The sequence below is a fragment of the Hyla sarda genome, chromosome 5, assembly GCF_029499605.1.
Source record: "Hyla sarda isolate aHylSar1 chromosome 5, aHylSar1.hap1, whole genome shotgun sequence".
Classification (NCBI taxonomy): domain Eukaryota; kingdom Metazoa; phylum Chordata; class Amphibia; order Anura; family Hylidae; genus Hyla; species Hyla sarda.
In genome coordinates this window covers 121826264-121848392 of record NC_079193.1, presented here as the reverse complement: position 1 = coordinate 121848392, position 22129 = coordinate 121826264, and the positions used below count along the sequence as shown (strand labels likewise).

General features: G+C 45.0%; 1 protein-coding gene across 4 annotated transcripts in view; it reads left to right on the top strand.

Moving 5' to 3' along the window:
* The window catches only part of BRD9 (bromodomain containing 9), a 284425-nt gene extending 280215 nt beyond the window's left edge, over positions 1 to 4210 (top strand). For all 4 annotated transcript variants that reach the window (XM_056520202.1, XM_056520201.1, XM_056520200.1 and 1 more), the window contains exon 16: positions 1690 to 4210. In XM_056520202.1, the coding sequence (XP_056376177.1) occupies positions 1690 to 1778 (89 nt within the window). In that variant the 3' untranslated portion in view covers positions 1779 to 4210. The remainder of the gene's footprint in view (positions 1 to 1689) is intronic.
* The last annotated feature ends 17919 nt before the right edge of the window (positions 4211 to 22129 follow it).

Below are 22129 nucleotides of genomic sequence, written 5' to 3'. Positions count from 1 at the left end.
ATACACACATACACAGACCTCATACACACATCATATACACAGATATCAATCATACACACATCATATATACACAGACATCATACACACATCTCACACCATACATATGCACATATCATACATACACCCCCCCCTAATTATACATTACATACATATACAACCACCCTTCCCGCCGCCTGCATGCTCGGCCTTCTCACCTGAGCTTCACACTGCTTCATACTCGCCTGCTTCTACATTACACAAGAAGCGGGGGGAGAGCGAGGATGAACACAGCTCGGTACACAGCTCCATCCCCCGCACACAGCTCCTCTCCTCCCCCACACACAGCTCCATCCCCCTCCCCCTGCTCTGTCTCCACAGGACCTAATCTGCCACGGAGAGGCTGCAAGTTTGCACGGGGAAAACACAGAGCAGGGGGGAGGGGGGAAAGGATGCACTGCACGGGGCTGGGGAGGATTTCTGTGTGTGAAGGACAGACTGCACTGCACGGGGAGGATTTGTGTGTGTGAGGAGGACAGACTGGGGCACGGGGTGGGTTCTCTGAGCAGCGGCCCCCGGCTACTGAAATCAGCTGGGGGCCGCTACCCCCTCCATACACCCTGAGCGCCGATGTGAGGTGCAGACTTGCATCGGCATTAAAGAAAAATAAGGGGGAAGTCGGTCTGTCCCTGCTAGCCCGATACAGGGCAAAATCTATGAAAAATTCACCTGCCCGGCGCCCAAAACTACTTGTCTCGGGCGATAGGATTTCCACATCCCTGAATATATTAACAACTTAATGATCCCACCTAGAGGAGATTAATCATTTTAAAGGGGTTGATATTTGTGGAATAGAAATAAGTCCGAAATATTTTCACAAGCCAAAAATGTTAAAGAAAATCTGTCACTACGCTTTACCCCCCGTAACCAATAGCAACACTTTCTATAGATGTACATAAGTGTTCCCCTACAGAGGAGAGGAGAGGTGAATTCCGCTGTTTCTGGTCTGCCACGCCTATGTTGTTGGTGATTAGGAACAAAGAGGTATAATTACGGCCCTGAGCGTGGTGACTACTTGCTAATGCCGTACTGCTTACAGCACAGAATGTTTATAAAGCTTGATTTCTTAAGATTACAGCCATCCTTTCAGGAGCCAGAAACACGGTAGGAACACTTATGTACAGCTATAGAATGTGTTGCTATTGGTTAATGTGGGTAATAGTAGTAACAGGTTCCCTTTTTAAAGCTTGGGAAAATATGTGCCATGAAAATTGGCCACTAGCTGGTGCAGTTTGGGAAACTATGAAGTCAAAAAATGTGGTCTTTATAAAGTGCAGGTAAGAAACACTTTCTAAAGGGGTGTGGATATGCTATTCATGTGTAATTTGTCCAACTATGAAGACCCCTGTAGTTTACAAACCACAATCTAGAAGTTTATACCAGGCACAGCGTGTGGACAAGAGGGGTGCTGTGTCTGGTGTGACACCACGGCTGTAGCTCAGCCCTGTTTGCTAGAATGGAGATCAGCTGCAAAACCAAAGCTCATGAGCGAAAGTGGCATGGTGTGGCAATAGTTAACACTCAGATTGGATTTGTATAGCATATTTATTCTAATGCTTTATTCTCTGAGGATCCCAGCAGATAGACCCCATATTTATTGCATTGTTAGCATAGCTGTATGAATTAATTTTAAATGTTTTATTTTGACTACAGGTAGCCCTTCTCGTCTCAGTGTTGGAGAACAGCAAGACATTCCAGACCCCTATGAATTCCTACAGTCTCCGGAGCCTGAAAATAATTAAATTTTTCTTAAATTGTATTTCTTGGTGTTATAATTTTGTGTCCATGATACTAATATATGTAGAAAATTGAATATTTCTTTACTTTCTGCAGGCACCATTATTGCCTGCATGTATTTTGCACTATTCTTGCCTACATGTGATCTGCCTTTTACAACTACTTCTTCTTCCCTGCTGCTTTTTCTAAAGCAGGCGTCACGCAGTATTTTTACGTGACTTTTTTAATTTTTATTATTTTTATTTTTCTTACTTTTGTTGCTGTTTTGGTAAGTTTTTCTGGTGGTGTTTTTACAGCAATAGAAAAACAGCTTATTTCTTCCAAAAACAGTGCCAACCCGTCCACAGGTTGTGTGTGGTATTACAACTCTTTTACTAAATCAGCTCTGTTTTTCTAGTGCTGGATAACCACTTTTAATAGAAATCCTTAAATCAGATGATTTGTCATAGAAAAAAGACACAACAAATAGGTATATACTAAAGCTTACTGTTTTGTAAAAAACACAAAACCGGCAAAAGAAAAACGCAAAGCACAAAAAGTGAAAAAAAATGTATGTAAAGGGGCCTAATAATAATTACAGAAGTGAAGGGGTGTCCTTTGTGTCCTGATCTATGTCCTAATTTGCAGGACAGCCAGCATTAAGAAGTCACACACACTCTACAGCAGGAAAATAAAAATGAAGATTAACGGGTTGTCCCAAGATCAACAGTTATATCCTATCTGCAGTATAAGGGAATAACAAGCTGATGAGAAGTGCTTGGAAGCCCCACTAAGGCTATGTTCACACAGCGGAAAATGTGTTGAAAAAGCAAGTTTGCTAAAATGTGGGTATCGGCAAAGGAATGTGTCTGTTATGTTCTGAATGAACTGTAAAGGAGATGGAGTAAATATGCATTTTATTATTACTAGATTGCGTGTGGAGGCTGGGCAGAGAGTTGTTCTATTTAAAAAAAATGTTGTCTACTTCTCTTTATGTAGTTTCTTACTATAAGATGATCTTATGTGTAATTTGATCTTTAGTCGTCTCTTTCTTGCATTACCGTCTTGTTGTAAGTTAGCTAGAAGAGCTTTATTTTCAACGCACTGGCACAAAAAATTGCAAGTGCAATTGTGTACTTTTTTTCTTTCTTATCATTCAATTCTGTAAAAGATGTGTATTCCTCATTTTAAATGTGTAAAATCTTGAGGGCAGTGGTCAAAATCATTGTATATTTGTGCTTTAAGTGGTATTTAAAAGAAAAATCTTTCTCTTTTAATGAAAAATTTTAACTTAAAGGGGTTATCCAGCAGGAGGTGGGGAGGTTTCAGAACAATACCTGTACTTCAGTATATAAAAAAAAAAAAATCAAACTGTACCCACCTCCAGCTTCCCTGCAGTGCCTCTGGTGTTCTGCTGCAATCCTCAGCTGCGGCCTGACACTTGGGCCCAGTGTTTCATATTGGCAGTGATTGTCCTGCCTTAGCATGTGATTGGCAGATCAACAGTATGACACACTGGGCTCTAATGTCACTCAGAACCCAAGCATAATGCCACAGCTTAGAAAAAGGATCGCAGCCAGGGACGGGAAGCAGGACACTGGAGGCAAAGCAAGAAAGCTGAAGGTGAGGACAGGTTTGCTGTTGTTTTTGTTTTTTAATATGCTGTAGTATGGGCATTGTTCTGAGAAAAAAAAAATCTTTTGCTATTATAGCCTTTTCCCAAGCCACTATCTTTTCCATCTTCTCAATGAATTGATTTTTAGACAGTGGATTTGATTTTTTCCAAAACTGAGCTATCAACTTCCTAGCATGATATAATAATCTCCCCAGAGCAGTTTTAATATGTTCCTCAAACAAGAAATCATCCAGGCATCCCAAAATACATATCTTAATCTCTTTAGGTATAACAATTGCAAATAATTCTTTAATATATTCTAATATTAATTCCCAATCATTTTGGATAAGTGGTCATTTCCAAAGCATATGAGTTAAATTCTCTACTGGATAAGGGCATCGAGGACATTTTGCATCTATTATATAGCCAATTTTTGCTAGAAAGACTGGAGTCTGGTACACCTTATAAAGGATATATATCTGCGATAGTCTCACCCCTTTCCCTAAAGCTTGATTTGGGACATTTTTCAATATAGATCTCCACTGATACAAAGTAACACCCGTTTCCAACCGCCATTTGTAAAAAGCCAGAATTAATTGGTTTTCCCATCCCCTTATTGCTAATAATTGAAATGTCTTAGATATATGCCCAGTATTCGTTTTGCAACATTTTTAGCAAACTGCTACTTTTTTACTTTGCATATGAACTGCAGAAAATAATGCATTATTATTAACATTATTTCTGTGTAGTATACTTTGTAATTTTTTTTCATATTCCACTACTGTAATTATTGTCACTGTGTTTGTAAATTAAATACCTGTACAGTAGAATAAAGGCTTGTGTATTTTTTTTCTAAAGACTACTCAATTATTTCATCTACAGAATTACATTTTTTGTCACCAAAAAATATTTAAGGCACTATGTAACCAAGTTATCATAAGTAATCAATCAAGTGCAAAGATTTTTTATTGAAATAAATATATATAAGCACAATGAAATGACATACCAGCACACACACACACAGAAACATGCAACTCACAGAAGGAAGGAAGAATAATCAGGTGGACAATGTCAACAACCAAGTGGTATACAGGGTACAGTACAGTTGTCAGCAAGGAAAAAAAGTGCAACAATTACATATTCATGATCGTAATCACAGAAGAAAACACAATAGTCTGTACCAATACAATATAAAAATACAACCACAATGTCTGCCATGCGTGAATACCTTACCTGGAGAGCGTGGGGCCCCAATGATCTTTTCCCTCCTACTGAGCTTTATCAGGGGAGTGACAAAGCTCAGTACGACTGTTCTCAGGCTAAAAAAAAAAAGAAAAAGGATTGGAAATATCAGAGGAATCACTATCAATAGCTGTGGCTAAAAAGTCACCATTTTGGGAATTACCCCTTCTAGGGTTAAATTGCCTTTTATGTTGCCTGTGGTGGTTACCATCTGTCTCAGATTGAGATTACCAGGCATAGATTTTTCCACTGAATAATGTCCCAGTGCCATTTTGTTTTACCTCCTCAAGAACCACATGGCTAGTTTTTATTTTGTACCTTGGTAATCAGATGGATTACCAATTATCGTTAGTATAGATTAGTGAATTCAATCTAATTCATTTATATGGATACACCTTAATAAAATGGGAATGGTTGGTGATATTAACTTACTGTTTGTGGCACATTAGTATATGTGAGGGGGGAAACTTTTCAAGATGGGTGGTGACCATGGCGGCCATTTTGAAGTTGGCCATTTTGAATCCAACTTTTGTTTTTTCAATAGGAAGTGGGTCCTGTGACACATCAAACTTTTTGGGAATTTCACAAGAAAAACAATGATGTGCTTGGTTTTAATTTAACTTTATTCTTTCATAAGTTATTTACAAGTTTCTGACCACTTATAAAATGTGTTCAATGTGCTGCACATTGTGTTGGATTGTCACTGCAACCCTCTTCTCCCACTCTTCACACACTGATATCAACACCGCAGGAGAAATTATAGCACAGGCCTCCAGTATCCGTAGTTTCAGGTGCTGCACATCTCGTATCTTCACAGCATAGACAATTGCCTTCAGATGACCCAAAGATAACAGTCTAAGGGGGTCAGATCGGGAGACCTTGGGGGCCATTCAACTGGCCCACGACGACCAGTCCACTTTCCAGGAAACTGTTCATCTAGGAATGCTCGGACCTGACCCCCATAATGTGGTGGTGCACCATCTTGCTGGAAAAACTCAGGGAACGTGCCAGCTTCAGTGCATAAAGATACATGCATCATGTAGGCCACTGGATATGCGAAATTGCTACCTGATGATGTGTTTCCCTCTTCATGCACTGAAGCTGGCACGTTCCCTGAGTTTTTCCAGCAAGATGGTGCTGAAGAAGGCCAAACTGCAACTCCCAGCATGCCCAGACAGCCTTTGGCTGGGAGTTGTAGTTTTGCAACATCTGGAGGGTCACAGTTTGAAGACTACTGTTACAGTGGTGCCCAGATGGTAGTCCTCCAGATGTTGCCAAACTACAACTCTCAGCATGCCTAGACTGCCCAGGCATGCTGGGAGTTGTAGTTCTGTAACATCTGTCCCTTCAGATTTTGCAATTTTCAAGAAATTTTTGAAAATTGCTGCTCTACTTTGAAGCCCTATAATTTTTTCAAAAAGCAAAAATATGTCCATTGTATGATGCCAACATAAAGTGGACATATTGTATTTGTGAATAAAAATTTAATTTATTTGGAATATCCATTTTCATGAAATTTGGGGATTTTTCACCAAAAAAGGATGCAAGTAACACCGAAAATTTACTACCAAAATAAAATAGAATATGTCACAAAAAAGAATCTCAGAATCAGGATATTCGGTAAAAGCGTTTTCGAGTTATTAATTCGTAAAGCGACGGTGGTCAGAATTGCGAAAAAGGGCTCAGTCCTTAAGGTGAAAAAGGGCTGCGTCCTTAAGGGGTTAAGGATTCTCCCTATATAAACTGCACACCGTGTTCTAGTTCTCATGCCTGATGAAGCGGAACCTCTGCGAAACGCGTTGCTTTGTGGGAATAAAGTAGAAGTTTTGCCTTTACCTTGGTTTCAAGCGCCTCTCTGACTCTGGATTGGAGGAATTTTTGTGTCGGATCTTAAGGACGAAGGGCGTACCTGTACGCCCTGCGGATTTCAAGTCACTGCCGCTAGCCGAAAGGTGACCAGACCGGGATGCCTGCTGAAATCAACAACAGCAAGCACTGACAGCCAAAGAGCATGCTGGGAGTTGTAGTTATGCAGCAGCAGGAGACACACAACTACAACTCTCAGCATGCCCTTTGGTTGTCTGTGCATGCTTGAAGTTGTAGTTATGCAACAGCTACTGTTGCAAAACTGCAACTCCCAGCATGCACGGGAAACAAAAGGGAATGCTGGGAGTTGTAGTGGTGTACCTCCAGCTGTTGCATAACTACACATCCCAGCATGCCCTTCGGCAGTCGGTGCATGCTGAAAGTTGTAGTTTTGCAACAGCTGGAGACACACAGGTTGAAAAACGCTGAGTTAGGGTCTGTTACTTGGTGTTTCTGCACCAGTGTGTCTTCAGCTGTTGCAAAATCACAACTCCCAGCATGCACTGACAGACCGTGCATGCTGGGAGTTGTAGTTTTGCAACAGCTGGAGGCACACTGGTTGAAAAACGCTGAATTAGGGTCTGTTACCTCAGTGTTTCCTAACCAGTGTGCCTCCAACTTTTGTATAACTACAACTCCCAACATGCACGGTCTTACATGGTAGTGTAAAAAAAATTATAAATTTTACACTAACATGCTGGTGTTGCCCCATACTTTTCATTTTCACAAGAGGTAAAAAGCAAAAAAGACCCCCAAAATTTGTAACAATTTCTATGGAGAAATACCCCATATGTGGAGGTAAAGTGCTCTGCGGGTGCAGTACAGGGCTCAGGAGTGAGAGCACATCATGTACATTTGAGGCCTAAATTGGTGATTTGCACAGGGGTGGCCGATAGTTACAGTGGTTCTGACATAAATGCAAAAAAAAAAAAAAAAAAACACCCCATGTGGCCCCATTTTGGAAACTACACCCTTCAAGGAAGGGAATAAGGTGTGTAGTAAGCCTTAACACCCCACATGTGTTTGACAAATTTTTGTTAAAGTTGGATGTGAAAATGAAAAAAAATAAATAAAAAAAATCACCAAAATGCTGGTGTTACCCCACATTTTTCATATTCACAAAGGGAAATAGGAGAAAAAGCCCCCCAAAATTTGTAACCCCACTTCTTCTGAGTAAGGAAATGTTGACAAAGTGCTCTGCGGGTGCACTTCAGGGCTCAGAAGAGAAGGAGCGCCATTGGGCTTTTGATGAGAGAATTTAGGCGCATAGACGTAACTTGTGTAGTCGTTACTTGTCTGGGGTAGGAGGAAATATGTTAATGCAACATCACAAATCAAGAACAACATATTTCTTATGCAATATATTTATTAATTAAAGTACAACACTGTAATCGTGTAGTGACTGGTGTGGGCCAGTATTGTTTACATACACACAATTAGATAGTATACATTGGATCGAGCATGAGTGAGGCGTGACTGGTGTGTCCCTATCTAGTAGCCCTGCCTGGCGATACTGTAGGTCCCCTGTCCTAATGACCTGGGCCTACACTGGAACCTCCTGTTGGCCCTAGGCTGCAAGGGGAATATTGAAACAATATTGCTGCGTCGCCAAAAATCAGTTGAACAAGGCTATTAGCCCGACAGATGCAATATACAGTATTTTATCTTAGATATCACGCTTTAAAGGTGTTTAGAGGTATAACATACATGTGGTAAAAATAATACAATATCAGGACCCGAGGAAGGTAACCAGGGGTATGTAATAGTATTCACGTTTAAAAACCCACAATTGTATGTGTTGCATAGATAGAGATATACATATGCATTTCACAAAGATTGCATTAATCCAACGCGTTTCGCTCATCCGTGTGAGTACAGATAGCTCCTCAGGGATTCTAGTGGAGAATACTTGCAGAAATAGGGTCATAGGAGACCGTACATATAGTAACAATGTATCATCACATGTAGAATGAAGAAGCGTACATTAGATATACTTGTATGGTGATATGGTGAAAGTGACACACTGATCTGGACAGCTGCGTATGAGTATCAGTCTAGAATAGAAGATAGATAGATTGGTGTTATAATGAATAGATAGGTAAATAAAGTGGGTGAAGAGGAGAACTATCCGGAGATGAGAATTACCTTAGGTCTGGGTGCTTGGTGACTCCTCTTATCAGGATGATGAAAAGGGGTCTCCACTAGATGAAGTCGAGTAGGTATAGATACTGGCGGAATGTAGAGATAGATCCGATGGTTTAGGGGGTGGGGGGTGGGGGGGAAAGGGAAGAAAGACATGATGATGGTGAGAAAGACACCTTACCTTTTGCATAGGTGTACCCGGTGGGCAATATTTGATATAAGAGATGATCCTCGTTCGGGAGCAACCAGGTCTAGGGAAAGATAATCATCAGTAAGGGGGATATGGGGAGGAGGGAGGGGGGGGAAAGGGGGGGAGAGGTAGGAGTGGAGGAGGGAAAGGGGGGTGGAAATGGGGGGGGAGGAGAAGGAGGGAAATGGGGGGGGGGGTAGTGGTATGGTACAGGTGACAATGGTCTTACATAAAGGTCCCAAGGGCACGTGATAAACTGTGGTTCGGGGGTCCCAGGGGGGAGGCTCAGGAGGTAGGGAGATGTCAAAAATGTGTGACTCCGGGGCTGGCGGGGAGGCCCGGAAGAGGTGAGTAGGTCCTGGTAGCAAAACAAAAAGTTGGGATGAGACCTGTGGTACTGACTGGTAACCAGTATCAGCCTAAAGCCAGGAAAATCACACAATTGGATATACGGTGTAATCCCTGAGTGTGTCACCAAGTATGGAGGAGGGTGGGGAAGGAGGGGAGTGAGGGGAAGAGAACTAAGTGGAGGAGAAGGGGAGAAGTAATGGGGGCAGGGGAGGGGGGTTGTGGGTGGTGGAGGCAGACAAGTTTAGATATATGTACATGGGAAGGTAGGTGGCTAACTCATGGAAATTATGCATCTCTTATTATCCCTTTGTACATACACAATGTATGTAGCAAGCTAAGACAGAGCAAGTTAAGGTGGCCGTGATAGGTGAGGCTGTGTGATGGAGAGGGGAGCCTAGCTGGTACCTCGGCGTCCGGGTGATGCGGCTGTCCGTGCGTCAATGCGGCATCCACGAGCAGAGCCCGTTAAGATGCCGTGGGACCGGAAGTACGCAGCTAAACCCCGCCGGAAGCAGGCGCTCAGACTATGTGACGTCACCCCTCTGTCATGATCGGAGCGCCCAATCTGCCATGCGCTCCACGCTGGAACGCATGGCAGAGCAGGCGCTCCGATCGTGACAGAGAGGTGACGTCACATAGTCTGAGCGCCTGCATACATAGGCTAATTAGCCTTCGGCATTGTAAAAGGCGAGATGGCCGTATGATGCTAGAAAGGAATAAACATGTATGAAGATGTGTATCTATATCTGCCTCGGGGAGGGGGGAGGGGTGTACTTAGAAGGTGCTAAGATAATAATCAGTATGGTAGATAAGGAGGCAGGAGGAAATTATAAATATAATGATATGTGTAATTATGCAGGGTGTGAATGTATGTGATTAGGCACATGAGTATGGTAAATGGTTATAGATGGCTTTTTGGCGACGCAGCAATATTGTTTCAATATCCCCCTTGCAGCCTAGGGCAAACAGGAGGTTCCAGTGTAGGCCCAGGTCATTAGGACAGGGGACCTACAGTATCGACAGCAGGCCCGGACTGGCCTACCGGGATCTATCCCGCTGGGCCGCTGGGCCTGGGGCCGCTTTGGGGCCGGATTAACGTAGGGGCTCTAGGCTCCTACATGAAAATAGGACCAGCGGGCTGCACAGCCAGCCGCATAGGCCGCCTGCAGGCCCGGCTCTATAACTAGGCGGACCTAGCGCCCGCTTAGGGGCGGCCAGGTCCGCAGTCCGGGGGGGGCTGAAAATTTTGTGCCTGTTCCGGTCTGTGTCCACCCGTTCTGTCTGCCACCCTCTCCAGCCCTGGGAGCGCAGGGGAGTCACGTGCGGCGTCACATGCGGCGTCATTCCCCCCTCCGTCTTCACGCCGCCGTAAAGCTGGGAGCCCGGAACTGCTGCTGAGCGCGGGACGGATCTGCGTGTGATTAAGGTAAGACTGAGGAGAGGGGGGTGTTGTATTTGTATTATTGATGGGGGGAGGAGGCTGGGGGTGACGAACAAGGAGGAAGGGGTGTATATTTATGATTGATGGGGGGGAGGCTGGGGGGTTAGGACCAAGGATGAGGGGGGTGTATATTTATGATTGATGGGGGGGGGAGGCTGGGGGGTTAGGACCAACGATGAGGGGGGGTGTATATTTATGATTAATGGGGGGTGTTGGTGAGGATAACAAGGATGGGGGGGGTTTGGGGAGGTGTGAGGCTGAGGAAACCAAGGATAAGGGGGGAGGTGTATATGCATGATTGATAGATGCGGGGTCCAAAGAATATGGGATAAGTTATAGATTGGGGGCTCCCCGGGATCTCCAGTACAGGCCTTGGCAGTCAGCTGGAAAAGAGGTATGCCGACCCTGCACGTGCAAGTGCCGACTAGTGTTGCTCGCGAATATTCGCAATTCGAATATTATTCGCGAATATCGCAAATTCGCGAATTTCGCGAATATAGCGCTATATATTCGTAATTACGAATATTCGTTTTTTTTTTTTTGTTTTTTTTTCCCACAGTACACATCACAGTGATCATCCCTCTCTGCTTGCAGCTTGTGTGGTGTAAAGAAGGCTCTAATACTACTGTGTGAGACTGGCGTGCGAATTTTCGCATATGCAAACATTTGCATATGTTAATTTTCGCATATGCTAAGTTTCGCATGAGCGAATTTTTACATATGTAAATTCTTGTATATGCTAATTTTCGCATACGTGAAGTTTTCGCATTTCGAAAATAAAACGAGAATATTACGGATATGCGAATATTCGCGAAAATATGACGACTATTCGCGAATTCGAATATGGCAAATGCCGCTCAACACTAGTGCCGACCGACACACCCCTCCGTATACTCCATAGAGATACATGGAGGGAGCGTGCCGACCACGGCTTCCTGTGGGGTCAGATGTCGGCTTCTGGCATACTGACTGGGCCCCCGTGCAGGAGATCGTGGGGGGTCTCAATGCTTGGACCCCCCGCAATCTATAACTTATCCCCTATCCAAAGGCTAATCCAAAGACTAATGGCAGTATTATGTTCAGGGCGCAGTGTATGGCAGTATTATATTCAGGGCTCAGTGTATGGCAGTATTATATTCAGGGCGCAGTGTATGCCAGTATTATATTCAGGGCTCAGTGTATGGCAGTATTATATTTGGGGCGCAGTGTATCCCAGTATTATATTCAGGGCTCAGTGCATGGCGGTATTATATTCAGGGCTCAGTGTATGGCAGTATTATATTCAGGGCTCAGTGTATGGCAGTATTCAGGGCACAGTGTATGGCAGTATTATATTCAGGGCTCAGTGTATGGCAGTATTATATTCAGGGCTCAGTGTATGGCAGTATTATATTCAGGGCGCAGTGTATGGCAGTATTATATTCAGGGCTCAGTGTATGGCAGTATTATATTTGGGGCGCAGTGTACGGCAGTATTATATTTGGGGCGCAGTGTATGCCAGTATTATATTCAGGGCACAGTGTATGGCAATATTATATTTGGGGTGCAGTGTATGCCAGTATTATATTCAGGGCTCAGTGTATGGCAGTATTATATTCAGGGCTCAGTGTATGGCAGTATTCAGGGCACAGTGTATGGCAGTATTATATTTAGGGCTCAGTGTATGGCAGTATTATATTCAGGGCTCAGTGTATGGCAGTATTATATTCAGGGCTCAGTGTATGGCAGTATTATATTTGGGGCGCAGTGTATGCCAGTATTATATTCAGGGCGCAGTGTATGGCAGTATTATATTTGGGGTGCAGTGTATGCCAGTATTATATTTAGGGCTCAGTGTACGGCAGTATTATATTTGGGGCGCAGTGTATGGCAGTATTATATTCAGGGTGCAGTGTATGGCAGTATTATATTCAGGGCTCAGTGTATGGCAGTATTATATTCAGTGGGTACAGTGTGTGGCAGTATTACATTCAGTGGGTGCAGTGTGTGGCAGTATTTTATTTAGGTCACAGTATCTGGCAGTATTATAATGATTATTGTCGTCATACAGAGGATGAGGATCTGCTGACATAGTGAAAAGACAATGAATTTTGGGCCTCAGACTCGGCAGAGAAGATGGAGCTGGAAGAAGACCTGGCATCTGGACCAGAGGAAAAAGAACGACAACAGAGAAGACATCACTCAGGTCAGTGATATCATTGTGTATTCTCCTGACTGTCCCATCAAAGCTGTAATTTGTAAGTTCTGCAGTGATGATGGGGACACTGTGCTCCAATCTGTGGCCTTCAGCTGTTACAAAACTGCATCCCATAATGCCTGAGGCTCCAGACATGATGGGAGTTGTAGCTTTGCAACAGCTGGAGAGCAACTTGAAGCGAGGTGATTGGTGGAGGTCCCAGCATTCAGACCCCACCCAAAAAAAAATGGACTGCTTATTCTTAAATGTCAGGGTGTATTTTTGGTCCCAGTCCAAACCCCCTTAAAAAAAGTCGCAAATTTAAGCCAGGTCAGACCTGGCTTACAAAACGTGCTGTAGCATTTTAAAAAGCCCTGCTTGTCCTCAGTGTACAGAGCCCCGCTTGTCCTCAGTGTACAGAGCCCCGCTTGTCCTCAGTGTACAGAGCCCCGCTTGTCCTCAGTGTACAGAGCCCCGCTTGTCCTCAGTCTACAGAGCCCCGCTTGTCCTTAGTGTACAGAGCCCCGCTTGTCCTCAGTGTACAGAGCATTGCTTGTCCTCAGTGTACAGAGCCCTGCTTGTCCTCAGTGTACAGAGCCCTGCTTGTCCTCAGTGTACAGAGCCCTGCTTGTCCTCAGTGTACAGAGCCCTGCTTGTCCTCAGTGTACAGAGCCCTGCTTGTCCTCAGTGTACAGAGCCCTGCTTGTCCTCAGTGTACAGAGCCCTGCTTGTCCTCAGTGTACAGAGCCCCGCTTGTCCTAAGGTACAAAGCCCCGCTTGTCCTCAGTGTACAGAGCCCCGCTTGTCCTCAGTGTACAGAGCCCCGCTTGTCCTCAGTGTACAGAGCCCCGCTTGTCCTCAGTGTACAGAGCCCCGCTTATCCTCAGTCTACAGAGCACTGCTTGTCCTCAATGACTGCACCTAATGTGGGGAACTATACTGCACCTAATATGGGGACTGTACTGAACCTAATGTGGGGAACTGTACAGCACCTAATGTGGGGGGAACTGTACTGCACCTAATGTGGGGGAACTGTACAGCACCTAATGTGGGGGGAACTGTACTGCACCTAATGTGGGGGAACTGTACTGCACCTAATGTGGGGAGCTATACTGCACCTAATGTGGGGGAGCTATACTGCACCTAATGTGGGGGAGCTATACTGCACCTAATGTGGGGGAACTATACTGCACCTAATGTGGGGGGAACTATACTGCACCTAATGTGGGGGGGAACTATACTGCACCTAATGTGGGGGGAACTATACTGCACCTAATGTGGGGGGGGGAACTATACTGCACCTAATGTGGGGGGAACTATACTGCACCTAATGTGGGGGGAACTATACTGCACCTAATGTGGGGGAACTATACTGCACCTAATGTGGGGGGAACTATACTGCACCTAATGTGGGGGGAACTATACTGCACCTAATGTGGGGGAAACTAATATGCTTTAAAATGCATGATTTTACCTTTTATGAACAAGAAAATGACGATGTGCTGGTATAATGACGCAACACTATGGGGCTGATATGTAATTTTTTCCAGGGCTGGTTTTCACACCCAGTCCGGCCCTGATCGCCAGGCAGGGTTACTAGATAGACGCACACCAGTCACGCCTCACTCATGCTCGATCCAATGTATACTTTTTTTAAAGGGGTAGTCCAGTGGTGAAAAACTTATCCCCGATCCTAAGGATAGGGGATAAGTTTGAGATCGCGGGGGGTCCGACCGCTGGGGCCCCCTGCGATCTCTCTGTACGGGGCCCCGGCTCTCCGCCGAGATAGCGGGTGTCGACCCCCGCACGAGGCGGCGGCCGACACGCCCCCTCAATACATCTCAATGGCAGAGCCGGAGATTGCCGAAGGCAGCGCTTCGGCTCTGCCATAGAGTTGTATTGAGGGGGCGTGTCGGCCACCGCCTCGTGCTGAGGTCGACACGCCCCCTTCCAGCGGGCTGTCGGGGCTCCGTACAGGAGATCGCGGGGGGCCCCAGGGGTCGGACCCCCCGCGATCTGCAACTTATCCCCTATCCTTAGGATAGGGGATAAGTTGCTCACCACTGAATCACCACTGGACTACTCCTTTAATGAAAGAATTTAGCTGGAATTTAAGGGCCATGTGCATTTACAAAGCCTCCATGCTGCCAGAACAGTAAATCCCCCCCCCCCCACACACATGTGACCCCATTTTGGAAAACACCCCTCACAGAATGTAACAAGGGGTGCAGTGAGCATTTACACCCCACAGGTGTCTGACAGATTTTTTTGAACAGTCGTCCATCAAAATGAAAAATGTAATTTTTTATTTGCACAGACCACTGTTCCAAAGATCTGTCAAACGCCAGTGGGGTGTAAATGCTCATTGCACCCCTTATTACATTCCGTGAGGGGTGTAGTTTCCAAAATCGGGTCACATGTGGTAAGGTTACGCTGTTCTGGCACCATGGGGGCTTTGTAAATGCACATGGCCCTTGACTTCAATTCCAGCCAAATTCTCTTTTAAAAAGCCCAATGGCACTCCTTCTGTTCTGAGATCTGTAGTGCGCCAGCAGAGCACTTTACGTCCACATATGGGGTATTTCCTTACACAGGAAAAATTGGGCTTCACATTTTGGGGCCTTTTTTCCTTTTACCCCATGTGAAAATGAATAATTTGGGGTAACACCTTCATTTTAGTGTTAAAAATTTAATTTTTCATTTTTGCGGCACACTGTTCAATAAACCTGCGAGATGTAAGTATTCACTGTAACCCTTGTAATGGTCCTTGAGGGGTGTAGTTTCCAAAATGGTGACACATGTGGGGGGTTTGTAAAGGGGCATGGCCCGCAACTTCAATTCCAGCCAAATTCTCTCTCCAAAAGCCTAATGGCGCTGCTTCTGTTCTGAGACCTGTAGTGCGCCAGGAGAGCACTTTGCGTCCACATATGGGATATTTCCATACTCTGGAGAAATTAGGCTTAAAATTTTGGGGCCTTTTTCTTCTTTTATTGTATGTGAAAATGAAAAATTTGGGGTAACACCAGCATTATAGTGTTAAAAATCTAATTTTTCATTTTCACGTCCAACTTTAAAGGAGTACTATGGTGCTTTTTTTTTTATTAACCCTCCATGCCCGGGCTGCAAAATGAAACAAAACAAACTTTAACTCTTCTGCCTACGTTCCCCCGTTGCTCCGATGTTGGTATCCTGTTCTCCGTTCCTTGTCTTCTTCCGCTCCCTGCAGGTCGGTGAGTCACGCTGCTCTCAGCATATGACCAGCCGCAGCGGGACATTGCTGTGGCCGGTGATACACTGAGAGCAGCATGACTCACCGACCTGCAGGAAGCGGAAGAAGACAGGGACCAGAGAATGGGACATCGACATTGGAGCAACTGGGGAACGTAGGCAGGTGAGTTAAAGTTTGTTTTGTTTCGTTTTGCAGCCCGGGCACAGAGGGTTAATAAAAACAAAAAGGGCCATAGTACTCCCTTAACGAAAAGTCGTCACCTGCGAGGTGTTAAGGCTCTCTGTACCCCTTGTTACGTTCCCTGAGTGGTGTCGTTTCCCAAATAGTTTCCATGTGGGTTTTTTTTTTTGCTGTTCTGGCACCACGGGAATTTCTAAATGTAATGTGACCCCCAAAAACAATTTCAGAAAAATTCTCTTTCCAAAAGCCAAATTTTGCCCCTTCCCTTCTGCACATTGGAGTGCACCCGCAGAGCACTTTACGTCTACATATGAGGTATTTCCATACTGGGAGAAAATGTCCCCCAAAATTTAAAACACCATTTCTTCTATTACTCGCTGTGAAATGAAAAATTTGGGATACCACCAACATTTTAGTGTTAAAGGGTACCTTTCATCAAAAAAAACTTTTGATATATTATAGATTTATGTATGCAGAATAACTTTCACATAGCATGTTATTAAAAAATATTCTTCTTTCTATTTAATTTTCCACTTTGAAAAAACGACCACTAGGGGTCTCCCTACCAATCCTTTTTTATAGATTTCAGACTCATTCAGGAGTCCTAAATCTCAGACAGCAGCCGGAACACAGACAAACTCACCACTGCTCCCTGCCAGGGAGTTTGTCTGTGTCCCGGCTGCAGTCTGAGATTTAGGATTTAGCATGAGTCTGAAATCTATAAAAAAGGACTGGTAGGGAGACCCCTAGTGGTCGCTTTTTCAAAGTGGAAAATTAAATAGAAAGAAGCATATTTTTTAATAACATGCTATGTGAAAGTTATTCTGCATACATAAATCTATAATATATCAAAAGTTTTTTTGATGAAAGGTACCCTTTAAAAATCACATTTTTCATTTTCAAGTCCAGCTTCAGCGCAAAGCCTTCAAACACCTGTGAAGTGTAAAGACTCACTGTACCCCTTGTTACATTCTGTGAGGGGTGTAGTTTCCCAAATAGCATGCCATATGGAGTTTTGTTGTTTTTTTTTTTTTTTTTTTTTTTTTGCTGTTTTGGCACTATAGGGGCTTCCTAAATGCAACATGGCCCCCAAAAACTATGACCCCAAAATTCGCTCTCCAAAATCCCACAGTTGCTCTTTCCCTCTTGAGCCATGTTGCAAGCCCGCAGAGCACTTTACGTCAATATATGAGGTATTTCCATACTCAAGAGAAATTGGGTTGCAAATTTTGGGGGGCTTTTTCTCCTTATACCACTTGTAAAAATAAAAAAAATGGGGCTATAAGAACATATTAGTGTAAAAAATTCTGATTTTACTCCTCCACTTTGCTGCTATTCTTGTGAAACACCTAAATTGTTAACAAACTTTCTGAATGTCATTTTGAATACTTTAAGGGGTGCAGTTTCTTTAATGCAGTAATTTATGGGGTATTTCTCACAGAAAGGCCCCGCGAATCCACGTCAAACTTAAAGGAGTAGTCCGGCGTGCACTTTTTTCATTTCATCGCGTCACACGGAGCTTCAGCCTATCACTGGCTGATGCGGGACATCGATGTGGCCGGTGATAGGCTGAAGCTCTGTGTGACGTGCCGGGCTAACAGGAAGTAAGAAGAATACAGCCTGGGGACCGAACACCTGTACCGGAGTGTACCGGAGCTCCGGGGGCTCGTTGGCAGGTAAGAGAAAGTGTGTTTTCTTTTACTTTGCAGTCCGGACAGGATAAAATGAAAAAAGTGCGTGCCGGACTACTCCTTTAACTAGTCCCTGAAATATTCCGATTTTGAATTTTACGTGACATTTTGGAAAATTTCTGCTATACTTTGAAGCCCTCTAATGTCTTCAAAAAGTAAAAACATAAAAATTTATGATGCCAACATAAAGTAGACATATACTGTATATGTGAATCAGTATATAATTTATTTAGCATGTCCATTTTCCTTATAAGCAGAGAGTTTCAAAGTTAGAAAAATGCAAAATTTTCGTGAAAGTTTGGGAAATGATGCAAGTATCGTCAAAAATTTATCACAAACATAAAGTAGAATATGTCACAAAAAAACAATCTCGGAATCAGAATGAAAGGTAAAAGCATCCCAGAAGTATTAATGGATAAAGTGACAGTGGTCAGATTTGCAAAAAAGTCCTTGGTCCTTAAGGGGGTACTCCGGTGGAAAACAAGTGGAGCCAGAAAGTTATACATTTGTAAATTATTTCTAATTAAAAACCATCAACCCTTCCAGTAATAATCAGCTGCTGTATACTACAGAGGAAGTTGTGTAGTTCCTTACAGTCTGACGTCACTTCTCTTTGCTGACACCTCTGTCCAGGGGCGGACACAGACAGCAGAGGGCCCCTGTGCAAAGTATGTGCCTGGGTCTGGGCAAACTGTCACGCCGCCTCTCCGGAGCGCTCACGGCGTGCTTCTGTCTGCAGCACTCCGGTCGGCATTGCTGACTGCGAGCGCTGCTCCCTGGTCCCCGAAGGGGATGCGATCCGAGGCACGGCTCGTGCCCACCCTCGAATCGCGCCCCATGTCACTCACCTTTCGCCCCCGTCTGCTTCCTCCCGGCGCGCGCGGCCCCGCTCCCTAGGGAGCGCGCACGCCGGCTTGTTAAAATTTTAAGGGCCAGTGCACCACTAATTGGTGCCTGGCGCAATCACTCCTAATCACTCCCTAACATATGAAAACCCACTTCCCCTTCCTTTCCGGATCTTGTTGCCTTGTGCCCTGAGAAAGTGTTATAGTGTGTTCCAAGCCTGTGTACCCAGACCTTCTGCTGTTGCCCCTGACTACGAACCTCGTTGCCTGCCCTGACCTTCTGCTACGTCTGACCTCGCCTCTGTCTAGTCCTTGTGTACCGCGCCAGTCTCAGCTGCCAGGGAGGTCGAGTCGCTACTGGGGAACACGACCTGGCAGTTACTGCAGCAGCAAGTCCATCCTGCTTTGCGGCGGGCTCTGGTGAACACCAGTAACTGCTTAGAACCGATTCCCCAGTACGACCCACGTCATCGCCTCTCTGGCACAGAGGATCCACCTCCAGTGTCTTCACCAGCCGCTAGTCCGGACCCTGACACAAACTTGATAAAGGCTCACATGTAGCCAAAATGTTGCTTTATGTAACTAATAAATTTTAGCTGTCTTGCACAAGAACTGGAGCCTCCATTTTGGTGCTGCGGCCCTAGCCATTTCAGATAGATAGATAGATAGATACACGTGTGTGTGTGTGTGTATGGGTATGTGTGTATATATATATATATATATATATATATATGCACAGAAGGTGCAGCACTCCAATGTGCCATAAAATCCAAAGTGTGATTTATTCAACTCATGCCAACAATGTTTCAGTTCCCGATTAGAATAATTTTCAAGCTTTAAAATGTTGTTAATGGAGAATTGAAACATTGCTGCTATGACATGAGTTGAATAAATCACACTGTGGATTTTATGGCACATTGAAGTGCTGTGCCTTTTGTACATTGATAAAGGTGAGGTGGACCTTGATCATATCTGGGACGCTTGTACCAATGAACATTTTCTGTGGTGTAGTATTGGTGTAGTATTGGATTCACTTCCAGGCAGAGGAAGAGAGGTGGTTGTGGTAAATATAAAGCAAGTACACTAAGCGATTGTTGAGCTAGCGATTGTGTGTCTGTATACAAGAGTGTGAAGTATACAAGTGAGTGAGTATAAAAGTGAGGGGACGTAAAATTAAGGGTATACTGTAAGAAGTATTGTGAGCATTTTGAGTGCATTTCTGTGTTTTTTTCCCTCTCTTTCTCTGTCTGGGAAGATTACAGGTGGAGAGAGGGTGGAGTAACTAAAAAATTAGCAGCTGATAAATTGCAGCTGTTTACAGCCAGCTAGCCCTTTGGATTCACTTCCAGGCAGTGGAAGAGAGGTGGTTGTGGTAAATATAAAGCAAGTACATTAAGCGATTGTTGAGCTAGCGATTGTGTGTCTGTATACAAGAGTGTGAAGTATAAAAGTAAGGGGACTTAAAATTAAGGGACTTTAAATTCAGGAAGTTTAAATTGAAATATTAGATTTTTTTTTTCCTTTTCTGTAAATTTTTGCTATTCCCAAATCTAGTATGGCCTCCATGTTGGAAAAGGCAGTCCAGTGTGCATCTTGCACAATGTATGCAATCCTTGAACAGCAGTTTGAGGGTGCATATTGTTGTGAGAGATGTGTGCGAGTTGTTCATTTGGAAGCCCAGATCCTGGATCTAGAGGAGCAACTAGCAACACTGAGAAGCATTGACAACTTGGAGAGGAGCCTCCTGCTCACTGAGCAAGTACTCTCTGGGATAGAGATGGGGAAGGATAGTGGGACGGAGGTGCAGGACAGTCAGGCAGTTAGCTGGGTTACAGTTAGAAAACGGGGTAGAGGGAAAAGTGTCAGGGAGGCTAGTCCTGAACTGGCACACCCCAACAAGTTTGCCTGGTTAGCAGATGAGGGGGATGCCATTTCAGAGCTAGCGGTACTGCAGCAGGACTCTGCCTCTGACCTCCAGGGGGGTGTCTGCTCCAGTAAGGAGGGAGGGAGGAGTGCAGGGCAGGCCAGACAGGTACTGTTAGTGGGGGACTCAATTATTAGGGGGACAGACAGGGCGATATGTCACAAAGACCGGGATCGCCGAACAGTGTGTTGTCTTCCTGGTGCTTGAGTTCAGCACATCGCGGATCGGGTTGACAGGTTGCTGGGTGGGGCTGGAGAAGACCCAGCAGTCATGGTACATATTGGCACCAATGACAAAGTAAGAGGTAGGTGGAGTGTCCTTAAAAACTATTTCAGGGACTTAGGCTGCAAGCTTAAGGCAAGCCTCCAAGGTAGTATTTTCTGAAATATTACCTGTACCACGAGCCACACCAGAGAGGCAGCGGGAGATTAGGGAGGTAAACAAGTGGCTCAGAAGCTGGTGTAGGAAGGAGGGGTTTGGGTTCCTGGAGAACTGGACCGACTTCGCTGTCGGTTACCGGCTCTACCGTAGGGATGGGCTGCACCTCAATAGGGAGGGTGCAGCTGTGCTTGGGGAGAAGATGGCTAGAAGGGTAGAGGAGTGTTTAAACTAGGGACTGGGGGGGGAGGGAACCTACAACATAGAGGGGGAAGATAGTGTAGATAGGGGGGGGGACTTAATAATGTACCTGGGGTGGAGCGGAGGGAGGGGTTAGAATAGTTAATAGGGATAGGCATCATAGGGAAAAAAAGCATACACCATTGAAGTGCATGTTGACTAATACCAGATGTCTGTCCAATAAAACTGACGAACTGGCGTTGAAAATTTCTGAGGAGGATTATGACATAGTAGGTATAACAGAGACTTGGTTGGACGATAGCTGTGACTGGGCGGTCAACATACAGGGTTATAGTCTATTCAGGAAGGATCGGACAAAACGGAAAGGGGGAGGATTCTGTCTTTATGTAAAGTCCAAAATATGTAAAGATAAAAAAAAAAAAAAAATTCTGATATGGGTTTGCTATAAGCCACCAAACATAATGGAAGAGCCAGAAGATCAATTATTGAGGCAAATAAACATGGCAGCAAATCAGAACGAGGTGATAATAATGGAGGACTTTAACGCCACTGCTTTAATCTCATAAAGCAGTGGCGTTGCGACCCGGGTGCGGGGGGTGCGGCCCGCACCGGGTGACACCAACCTAATGGGGTGACACCAAGGCGCTGCGTAGCCCCACCCCCCCAGCTACACAGACACCCCCCCCCATCTGTGCCCGACCGGCCTCCCATCCGTCAGCACCCCCCCCCCGCACTGTGTGTGCGGTGCGCCTGTCCGTCAGCAACCCCCCTCTTTCTCCTGCACTGTGCGCCCGTCCATCATCACACCCCCCCTCACCTTCACGAGCATTGTGCCCGGCCTCCGCTCCCACGTCTGCGCCGGCCTGACGTCACACCGCATGGCCGCGCAGGAGGACGTCAGTTACG